The following is a 12,109-nucleotide window of genomic DNA, read 5'->3' on the forward strand; positions in this document are numbered from 1 at the left end:
TTTAAATTTATTAAATTGCGTAAAATTTTTCATAATTTCAAATTTAAATAAGTACTAATGACTCACATAAATTGTATTGTTTCTGAAATTCGACAAATAACTAAATACAAAGGGACTTTCGATGACTGTAGATGAGTGTTCCGATAGCTTCTTTTATAAATATATAAATATTACTGCAAGAACTTACAATTCTAAAAACAAATCTTTCAAAATTTTAACTTAGGACTTGAACCAATGAAAGTAAAAGGTACGGAATAAAATATTTGTTATTTAGGTGGCGAAATATTAGAAGAATCGCAATTAATAATCAAAATATTAACTTTGATTAAAGTGGAGTTGAATGTGATGGAGAATGTGATTTTGAAACGGTCGTCGAAAGTGATATTGAGGATGACATTTATAATGATTACATTGAAATAGATGAAGGCCATGGTCTTAAAATATATGTATATAAGTAGTGTTATTAACCGCGTACGTAAGTGTTGCACAATATTTAATAAATCGAATGATAAACACAAATATTGCAAACTAACGTTTTGTTGCAAGAAAAGCATGGATTTCGTCTTATATAAGATTTTGAACATCGTTGAACATCTTTGTCTAACATGGTAATAAACTTTTTGCGTATTTGTAAATGCGTCAATCATGCACTGCCTGGCTTCAAATTAGCCACGTTCACTGTCAATGATATCAAACTTTGGACAGATTCCCTTTATTGTGTAATTCCCCAAAACCACTTTATTAAGCAAAGATTTGGCAATTATATACAATTTGTTATAAATAATTTAGAAATAGTGAATAATTAATTTACTAAAGAATTAGTTACTCAATTTAAAACCCGAATTAATAAACGACATAAAAAAGTTCTTAATACGATTATATTGTTACGTTTTAACCTTTTCAAAAAGCTGGTTTATTTCCTTTAAATAAATCGGATACTTTTGATTGCAAATTAAAGCCGTTTAGTAGTTTAAAAATTGTAACAACTCTTTATTTATTTAAAATGTACAACAACAGAATTAAATAGTCACTCAATGTTTTTTATATATAATGTACACGAATTCACTTGAAAAATACAACACACTTTAAGGCACTAAGTTGATGTTTATTCGAAAAGCGTCTCTGATAAACTCACTCACGATTGCAACCTCTGCCACTATTTATAACACTGCCATCTGCACTCTAGATTGCTCTTTAACTGTCAAAGTTCGAATATTCTAGATCTTACTAATACATACGCCATCTGTGGTGTACTTTCTACAATGTTCTTTAAGTCTGCTTTTACACACAGCAAGTTTACTTGAAGCAAGTCTCTTCGATTCCCTTTTAAACTTGCTCGACTGTTTACACACAGCAAGTCTGTGTTCAATTTTGTATGTCAAAACCTAATAGACGCCATAGTGAAAATGAGAAAACAAAAGAGAATTGAAGAGACTTGCCAGTACAAGCAAGTGTGTACCCCTCTTCTTTCTTCTTGCCTCTCTCTCCTATAAACTCTAGACTTGCGCAAGAAAACTTGCCCTGTGTAAAAGCAGACTAACTGAATATTCGAATTCGAATATACGGTCGCAGCAAACAGCGTTGCCAACTTACGATCAATGGTCAACTGAAAGCTTTTATTCAATGTTAATAATGCCCACAGATACGTTAAAGTTTGGGCACTGCTATTTGAAAGCATTATGCAACTTTAAATCAGCCGTTAAAATCGTTATATTTGAATTCAAGTACAATTTCGTAACAATATTGTATTTGAATTCAGGATCATGTCCTAGCTCATTTTTTTTAAAGAATAGCTCCAAAACGGAAACTAAAGGGTTTGACAGTCAATTGTTTTATAGATTATTCGGGAGTTAATCTGATCAGAATATTTTTGTTTAAAATTTAATGATGGACTTTGTTTTCGAATGTTTTTTAACATAATCAATACTTGAATTGTTAACTTTAATGTTATGTTTTGTTTTTCATTAACAATAAAATATAAAAAAAAACCGTCATAAAAACTGCATTCTTTACTTTATTAAAAAAAATTAAAATATTCGAATAATTCGATTAATTTTAAATGTGTGATCGAATTATTCGAACAAGTTAAAATCTCTTATTCGAATTATTCGTTTTATTCGAACAAAAGAAAAATCGAATAATTCGATTACCCTAGTAGTTATGTTCAGAATTTCCATTGTATACTATTGGTTTGGGTTTCCCCATAGAATGTGGTAGTTCTGCCAGTTACTGATATGTTTATTAATTGCCCTATTCTTAAAGTTCGTTCTTAAACTTGGGTAAGGTTTGACATTATCTAGGGTAATGAAAATGTCCTAGAAATATTTTAAATATTTGGACATAGCTTAGCCTCCCACCATTTTAAATCATTAAATTCCGTTTAAAAATCAAATTTTATTTTCAACTTAATTTCATATAATTCAACGTATTAAAATCTGCTGACAAACACGGATTTAAATCCATTCCCAATGCAATTTTTCAACTTTAATGAATTGTACCTTTCCTTCAAAAGGTTTCTTGCGAAAAAATTACAATCTTGGCACAGACTAATGACTTGCAATTTAGACAGGTAGCTAGCTGTCCACTAAATATCTAAATAAATATGAAGATTAACTTTCAAGACCACTACTAATGATGTTTGACCATGTCTTATTGACTCTTAAGTGGAACTAAATGTTGGACATCGCCAAAGTTTTAAATGAATTAAACAAAAAGTATGAATTTAAGGTTTTAGCAAAAAAGAAATGTACTGGTATGATGGGTGAGTAGCTGCGTGTTGTAGTTGTTTATAATAGTAGACTGCTGTCTGCAGGAACATTTCATGTCAAACAGGTAATATTTTGTTTTTATTACTTTGTGACTTTAATCCGGAAGAAAGCAGTATGAGGCAGTTTTATGACAATAGGCGCCACACGAAAGCAACATTTTTAAAAGCCTTTTACAATACATATTTACATAAATTTATATATAAAGGAGCCCTTTTCAAACTCCCACTGTTATTTTGCAAAAAGTACTTAAAATTATGCTTTAATGGTAATAAACCGTAACATTCGAAAAACACAATTTTATCGAAAGATTTTTAGATAAGTTTTTGCATCAAATTAAATTTTCAATTAAAAACAAAAATTCGAAAACCTGCTCTTTGAAATACAATTTTCTAAAGGTTTTGATTTTCCTCTATGATTTTCAAAATATGCATATGAACTTCTCTATCCCACTGTAACTTAATTGTTGAGCAACAATTAAGTCTGATGTTGTTTTAAAAATAGAAATTAGCTGCTGTTTTAATTTCCTAGTGTTGCAACATATTTATAATAAACTAAATATTTAGTTCAGTTCAAATATTACAACAGATACGAATCGTTACTCATACGACAGATAAGATGTTTTTTTTTCCCAATAATTTCTTACTGGGATGATCTTTGGGTTCAAATCTATTAGAAATATTGTAGAAAACCAACATTGTTTGTACAATATTTTAAAAGTGCGTAAACTGTACAGAGGAATGAATGCATGGCAATGTCTAACACGTCATCTTTCAAGTAGCGTGACTAGTTGTAGTTTCAATTACCACTCACTACTTGCAGCAATTAATAAAATTACATACAAAGTTTTTTTTTCTTTAAATTATATTCGTATTTTACCAAATTTTTTTTAATAATTGTTGGTGGATTTAAAACAATGATGTCACATAGATGTGAATTTGTAATTATAAAACCAAATGTTTGTAATTTTTAATAGTTTTTAATGAAGTCTAAAGATGTTATTGCATTTGTGATCTAAATTAGTTTAAAACGTTAAAGAACACGATATGCTTGGGCCCAATTGCATTTAATGATTAATTTTCTAAAGTTTCATTTAAGAACTGTAAACTAGTCCAATCTGGGTGAAATGATTGTAGCCTTCGTAATGTTCTGGGTCATAATAATATGACAATGGCAACGGCTCTTTGGTATGACTAAACGCCTAGAACGTTTATCTGGTCATATCATATCATTATAAACCCAGATTGATCTATGCCGTCTTATTTTGGTGGGAAATGTTGGAGCAGGTCAGTGCTATAGCTTTATTGGATAAGTTTTATCGCCTTATTTGCTATCCATCACGGGGGTAATGAGAACCTACCCTATATTTGTCATGGGCTTTTTTTGCACATTCTTCGCTTACCGAGCATAGACGCCATTAAAACCGGAGACTTGAAAATAAACCGTACATCAGGGTTGCACAGGACCTTTTACGGGGATTAACAACATTTGGTAGCTGATCAATTATAGTTGATTGGTGGACCTAAACAGGCAAATGGCGAAACTGTTGCGGGTATTTGTTGTCCAAATGTTAATTCTCATGGGAGAATATTCCACAATCTTTCAAGAGAGAGCTTATGCAGAAGTTGGAAGAATTCTTGTGATTTCGGATAGTCAGACTTCACTCAGGGCCTTTTTATATTAAGAAGTGAGATCAGGATATACATATATCTTTGGACGAAAGATCGAGATACCTGCTCATGAAAAACGGAAATGTCTGACCAATCTTTTGCATCCATTATGGATGTACTAGGGAAAATTCTGGTTCCTGGATTGAATGGGAGTTTGTTCGCCACAGGAGACCCATTTTTGGGCTCAAACAGATAAAGCGTTTCTCACACTGTCAAGGCAAATCTTTATTGGACCAGAACCTTTCTTTAGCATCCCTTATGGATGTACTAGGGAAAAATGTATTGAATGGCAGTTTGTTCGTCACAGGATACCCATTCTTGGGCTTAACGTGTTCATACTGTCAAGGAGAAAATCTCAAAAACTATAAAACTCCTCATGATATTAGTCCCCAATTCCGACACATTAAAGCCTTTATGAAAAAAAGACGTCGAAGAAGAAATTTGTTACCAAAAAACGGCAAGAAATGAACAAATGGTAGGACGAGAAGTGTAAAGTCACCAACGGAACTAAAAACATAGCACAGAGGCCACTCCTGCTCATATGGCAACGAAAGCAGTGTTGAGGAGGGAAGCATAATTGTATATTTGGAAGATAAGATCGATAATTATCAATGACTGACATTATTTTGCGCAGAGATGAAAATGGAAATCTGTTGATAGGGAAATCGTGTTGAGGAGGGAGCCAAACTCATATATTTGGAAAATGAGATCGAGAAGATCGAATACTATCGAAAGAGAAACGAAGCCAGAAAATTCAATGAACGAGTTTATCACCAAACAAAGGACTCTGATACTGACATTATTTTGTGCAGAGATGAGAATGGGAATCTGGTGATAGATATGTAAGTCATGTAGGCTGAGTATTTGGAAACAACATATATTATGGACGAAGTTCCAGCTAAATCACTATTGTCAATGACTTTGGATCTTCAACTAATAAGTTGAAGATAGAAATGTTTCCAAATACTCATGACAATTGCATCTATGCTCCGGAACGACGAGAGTTTCGTGAGATTCGAGAACTAACGGAAAATAAATGCGGCCAACGAGTTTATCACCAAACAAAGGACTCTGCTACTGGGGCATTATTTTGTGTAGAATTGAAAATGGGAATCTGGTGAGAGATATGTAGGTCATGTATGCTGAGTATTTGGAAACAACATTCTGGACGTAGTTCCAGCTAAATAATTGACCTAAACTATTGTCAATGATTCAGCAGGATCATCAACCGTTAATAAGATGAAGAAATGTGTTTCCCAATCCTCACGACGCGAGTTTCAAGAACTAACGGAAGAGATTCGACGCCAACGAGTTTATCTCCAAAAAAAAAAGAACTCTGCTACTGGGGCATTATTTTGTGTAGAGATGAAAATGGGAATCTGGTAATTTCTTCTGGACGAAGTTCCAGCTGAATAATTGACCTACACACTTGTTAATGATTCAGCTGGATCTTCAATCGCTAATAAGTTGAAGATATATGTAAATGTTTCCAAATCCTCACGACAATTGGATCTACGCTCCGGAACGAGGCGAGTTTCTCTCGGCCGAATTTTGGGAGTTTCTTGAAATAACGAAAGAGAAATGCGGCCAACGAGTTTATCACCAAACAAATACCTCTGCTAGGTATTATTTTGTGTAAAGACGAAAATAGGAATCTGGTGATAGATATGAATATTTGGAAACAACATTTCCTCTGGACGAAGTTCCTGCTGATTCAACTGAGTCCGCTAATAAGTTGAAGAAATGTGTTTCCAAATCCTCAACGTATCAGTCACGACAATTGGATTTATGCTCCGGAACGATGCAAGTTCCACTCGGCCAAAGATTGCAACTCATCGAAAGAACTCTAGACATCAACAGAGTTTACAGTGTCTAGGACATGTTAGTCGAATGACTATCTGGTTAATTTCCTTAGGCAGAAACTGATCAAAGGAATTTGAATAATTTCCAACTGATTTTGGTGTTCAATATAAATTACAATTTCGTTATAACTAGATTATAAAGTATTTTTATTTAAACAATTTTAAGGTGTATAACTCTCTGAGGAGTTAAGCCGCCTACATAGCCAAATTTCGCTTCCCAAATAGCTCCACGAAATTTGTTACAACGTGAAAATAGTGGCTGAAATTATTAACAAAAAAACATTGTAAAGAATGAACGAGTACGCCCCAATCTAATAAATTTCCTGAGGCAAAAACTGATCAAAGGAATTTGAATAAATTGAATAATTCCCGACTGAATCTGGTGTTCAATATAAATTACAATGCTTTTATAACTAGATTATAAAGAATCTGAGGAGTTAAGCCTACATGTAGCCAAATTTCACTTCCAAATCGGGACATCCAAATTTATTATACCGTGAAATATGTAAGTGGCTGAAATTATAAAAAAAAACTTTGTAAAGAAGGAAAATCAAGGGTATTTTATTTTAAAATGTGGAGAAAACTCTAATTTTAAGGCTTTTCCATCTCGAAATCCCAGTTTTTGTATAAAAAAAATATTCTTATGGCACATATTTCTAACGTATGCCAGTTTTCAAGAAGGTTTATTTCTATATCAATTGCAGATAGCAATACATATTAAAATGAATAGGAAAAACAAAAATTTGTGTTTACCTGGTTTGGGAAATTTCCAGGTAGTCTTATTGAAACGGCCAGGTAAACAAAATTTCAAAAGCGAGGGATTACATTGTGCAAAATCACTTAAAATATAAAAGAAACCTAGAAATGAAAATACAGGAAAATTGTGCACGTACTATTTAAACAATGAAAGGAAATGTGTCATTTGTTTTCCGATCACAAAACCAATGATACTTTAAGCACACACAAACACAGAAAAAGGACTCAAATTCACGTACACAATTGTGTACATAGTACTTACATACATACATATGTACTAATGTATATACAATTTTAAAAGATACACAAAGCAGGGTGGTTTTTTTAATACAAATTTCCAAGATACGAAATGCTAAGCAATATTTATATAAAGCCAGCTTTATCAGCTAGTAGTTAGTCATTACAAATTTATCTTTCATACGTGATAGATCCTAGATCCTTTAGAAAATAAAATAAAAAAATAGATAGAATAAATAACAAAGTTATTGTTTACGTTAGTATTTATTTTTGGTATACAAATAACTATAAATATTTATTTAAACAAATAAATTAACATCTTTATTAATATTGTATTTTTCTTCTTTTTAGATTTAACTAAACTACAATAAATACTAGCTAAACGCAGCTTGAGTCCCAGACGCAAAACAAAAGTGAAATTAAATATAAGAAATTGTGAAACATTTAACGACAATTGAGAACATGGGAGAACAAGAAGAAAAAGAAACTCCCCAGACTGAGAATAGCGCCCAACAAGAGGTGGTTGATGAGCCCAAGGAAACCGACAAAATGCTCGAAAAGAAAGAAGATGAGACCAAACAAAGTGCAGAGAAATTAGTGGAAGATAAAAAGAAATCCGCTTCAAAACCCTCTACGCCTACTACAGACAAGAAAGACAAAGAGTCAGCCGAGTCTGGCGAAAAGAAGGCTAATGGCGGTGGTGAGGAAATAATTGATATACCAGAAGGTGGTGCTAAATCGGAACCCTTAGAGGGTAACGACGAAAGAAAGTTATCTGCCGAGGAACGCGAAGTTAAGCCCAAGAAAATCCCCATTGGTGGCTTGAAACTTCCCGGCTTCTTTATGAAAAACAAACCCAAGTCAGATGGTGATGGTGCCGAAGGTGAATTACTGGAAAAGGAAACTAAAGAAGAATTGGAAGAGGTTGAGAGTAAACCAGTTAAAAAGGAGGAAAAACCAGCCAAAAATTTTGGTGAACGTTTGAGGAATTTTTTCGTCCGTAAACCCGCAGAGAAACAGGCCAAGCAGCAGGCTTCAAATGCGGAAGCTGATAATAAAAGTGGTAAGTTTAGCATACGAATGAAAAAAACGAAATTTGTTTATTTATTATTTGTTTTTTTTACAAATTTTAGAAGCTACCGCCGAAGCAGCTGAAGCCGCTGGTAATGAACAGCAAAACTCAGATGGCCCTCCCAAAAAACGGGGTCTTTTAAACGCTATCAAGCTGCCCATAGCCAATATGGTTCCAAAAAAGAAATCCGATGATGATGTAGAACTTGGCATGGGTAAAGCCGGCCTGGCTTCCATGGAGACCTTGGATGATTCCCTAAAAGATCAAGACTGTGTCGACAAGGCTTCAACTAAGAATAATGGTGTCGAAGAAATTGGAAAACTTAAGAAAACTCCTAGCGGGGAAATTAAACAGGCTAATGATGAGAAATCCCCAGAAGAAATTGACGAACAGCCAGTGTCATTTTGCCAGCGTTTACGTTCATATAAATGCTCTGTGGATGATGCCCTTATAGCTCTAGGCATTTTACTTTTTGTCTTGCTTATCGCTGTTATTGGTTATGTGCTCTCTCATGAGACGCTCACCTCTCCGCCCATTAGAGAGGGACGTTATATGGATGCTGTTACCGGCTGTGGCATGGTAGAAGGTTTGAAGGAGGATGGTGCTTTTGCTTTCCGAGGAATTCCCTATGCCTTGCCACCGGTGGGTGATAGACGTTGGCGACCGGCCCAAATAATAGAAGGAATCGACGATTGCTGGAATGGCACCTTAAAGGCTCACAACTCCAGTGAACTGTGCACCCAGAGACTGGGCAATGGCACTATTATAGGTGACGAGGATTGTCTGTATTTGGATGTAGTTACACCGCATGTGCGCTACGATAATCCCCTGCCAGTTATTGTAATGATTGGAGCTGATAGCCTGACTGGCCCCTCACCTGGTATCCTAAGGCCATCAGCCCGCTATTCCCGTTCCCATGATGTCATCTTTGTACGGCCCAATTTCCGTTTGGGTACATTCGGCTTTCTGGCCTTGGATGCCCTCACCAAGGATACTTATCCTCATTCATCTGGAAATTATGCTCTCACTGACATTATTGCCGCTCTTAAATGGATCAAATTGAATATTGCTCACTTCGGTGGAGATCCCAAATCAGTTACGCTCTTGGGCCATCGTGCTGGCGGTACTTTGGTCTCTGCCTTGGTTACTTCGAAGAAGGCGGAAGATTTATACACTCGAGCCTGGGTTTCCTCGGCCTCGGCCATTTTGCCAGGCAAGGTATTAGCCGAATCTGAGAAACGCAATCAAGAAATTATGCAAGAAATTGATTGCCAAGATGTGGCTTGTCTACGCAACACTACGGCTGAAAAATTATGGGATGCCACCCCCGATACCTGGTTGCATTTCCCTCTTGACATTCCCACAGTAGAGGAAAACTCCACTGCTCATCATGAGTGGCTGGTAATCGATGGTGATATCTTACAAGAGCATCCTGCCGAATCATGGAAGATTGAACATACCGGCAAACCAAAGTTGGTCATGGGCACAACCGCTCATGAGTCACACACTGAGAAATTGCATAAGCGCACCAACTGGACGGCCGAAGAAATACGCAACTTCCTTGAATCATCTAAAATTGGAGCTCTTAATCTAACCGACGAAGCCATACAACGTTATAATGCCACTAATTATCGTGCTCTCATCTCCATGATCAGCGACATACGTACCATTTGCCCCCTACTAACAAATGCCCGTCTCCAGCCCTCAGTGCCATTCTATGTGGTCACCCAAGGTGAAGGCGATCAGCAATTAGCGACAGTTGATGCCGATATCCAGGCTATATTGGGCCGTTATGAGCCACACACAGTGGAACAAAGACGCTTCGTATCCTCCATGCAACAACTATTCTTCTATTATGTCTCACATGGTACCATGCCACAGTACGAGCCCAGAAGACGAGTACTTAATATGGGTCAAGATCCCCTGCCACAAGAAGATTATCCCAATTGTAATTTCTGGATTAGCAACGATATAGTGCCTCGTTATGCTCGCGTCGATTAAGTCTACAATAACCAGAGACCCTTCAAAAACACTGTGCTCAGCTACGACTGATAATGATGAAGATGCTTATGATGACTGATTTAGTTTAACTTTATATTCTCGCCCACACTCACACCAAATTTAACAAATAAATTTACTTTTTGGTGTTCTCTTCATTCTGGGCATCCAGAATGTGGGTGTGTTTAAATAAAAAAAAATCCCAATAAGCAGACGATAACAAAAATCTCTCCAATTTTTATCCCTCATTCTAAATTTGTGAAACTTTTTTTTCATATTTTTTTTATATGAATTATTTTAAAATATATTGTAATTTCCAAAACTAACTGCGAAAAATTCTCAACACTTTTCATTTTTTGTTTTTAGTTTAGCTATTAAGCAAATTTAGTATTTAAAGTTTTGTAAATTTTATTAATAAGTTTTATTTTTTATACATAAAAGAAATCATTTTTATTTTTATTTTTAAATAATATATAAGTTATGAACTAACAAAAAAAAAAGATAAGAAAATTAAAACAAAATAATAAACATACGAACATAATAATTTATGCAAAATACTTGATATAAAACAAAACATTCATACGTATTTTTTATGTAATTTATATATTAAAACAAAAACAAAACAACAACAACAAAAAAACACAAACAACATTTTTTAAACAATAAAAAAAAGAAAATACTTTAAAAGTATACAAATTTGCAATCTCTATTTGTTTTTTCGCACACACTGTGCACCGTGTGTACTGTACTATACCATCAATGTTTATTAGGCCGTTTCTCCGTCCATGCCAGTAAAGTTCCCTTTGTAAGCAGCGCATTACAAAGAATTTTTCAATTTCTATTTAACACTTTTTAAAGTTTATCCGTTAGTCTTACATATTTCACATTTAATTTACGATTGTAACTTCTGAAAAAACTCACATCACATACCATTATACAAGATCGGTAAACTTCAGATAAGCAAATTGAGTTAGGATCATTAGAACCTCGATTGTTGCATTAACCGAGTATTCAAAAATACATTAATTTTTTAAACAAAATTCAAAAATAAATGTTGAAGTTAAGCACGAATTCTTATGCCGCTTATTTTCAGAAACAAATTTTGAATTTTTTCAAATGCAATTCACATTACAAAGTAGCTAAGACTTTTGAAAATCGTATGTATAACAGTTTATAGCTGAATTTTCTATAGAAAATCTTTTGTATAGCTATACTTTTTTAGAAAATCTTGTGTATAACAGTATTTTCTATAGAAAATCTTGTGTATAAAAGTATTTTCTATAGAAAATCTTGTGTATAACAGTATTGTCTATAGAAAATCTTGTGTATAACAGTATTGTCTATAGAAAATCTTGTGTATAACAGTATTGTCTATAGAAAATCTTGTGTATAACAGTGTTGTCTGTAGAAAATCTTGTGTATAACAGTGTTTTCTAGGGGAAATCTTGTGTATAACAGTATTTTCTAGTGAAAATCTTGTGTATAAGAGTATTTTCTATAGAAAATCATGTGTATAAGAGTATTTTCTATAGAAAATCATGTGTATAAGAGTATTTTCTATAGAAAATCATGTGTATTAGAGTATTTTCTATAGAAAATCATATGTATTAGAGTATTTTCTATAGAAAATCATGTGTATAACAGTATTTTCTGTAGAAAATCTTGTGTATAACAGTATTTTCTATAGAAAATCTTGTGTATAACAGTGTTTTCTATAGAAAATCTTGTGTATAACAGTGTTTTCTATAG

The 12,109-nt window shown here is 34.0% G+C and overlaps 1 protein-coding gene across 1 annotated transcript in view; it reads left to right on the forward strand.

Annotated features, from left to right (window-relative positions):
- The window catches only part of Nrt (Neurotactin), a 79,137-nt gene extending 68,081 nt beyond the window's left edge, over positions 1-11,056 (forward strand). The window contains exons 2-3 of the mRNA XM_065506429.1: positions 7,642-8,353; positions 8,424-11,056. Of these exons, the coding sequence (XP_065362501.1) occupies positions 7,753-8,353; positions 8,424-10,363 (2,541 nt within the window). The 5' untranslated portion in view covers positions 7,642-7,752 and the 3' untranslated portion in view covers positions 10,364-11,056. The remainder of the gene's footprint in view (positions 1-7,641; positions 8,354-8,423) is intronic.
- The last annotated feature ends 1,053 nt before the right edge of the window (positions 11,057-12,109 follow it).

This window comes from Calliphora vicina, chromosome 3 (assembly GCF_958450345.1).
Source record: "Calliphora vicina chromosome 3, idCalVici1.1, whole genome shotgun sequence".
Lineage (NCBI taxonomy): Eukaryota > Metazoa > Arthropoda > Insecta > Diptera > Calliphoridae > Calliphora > Calliphora vicina.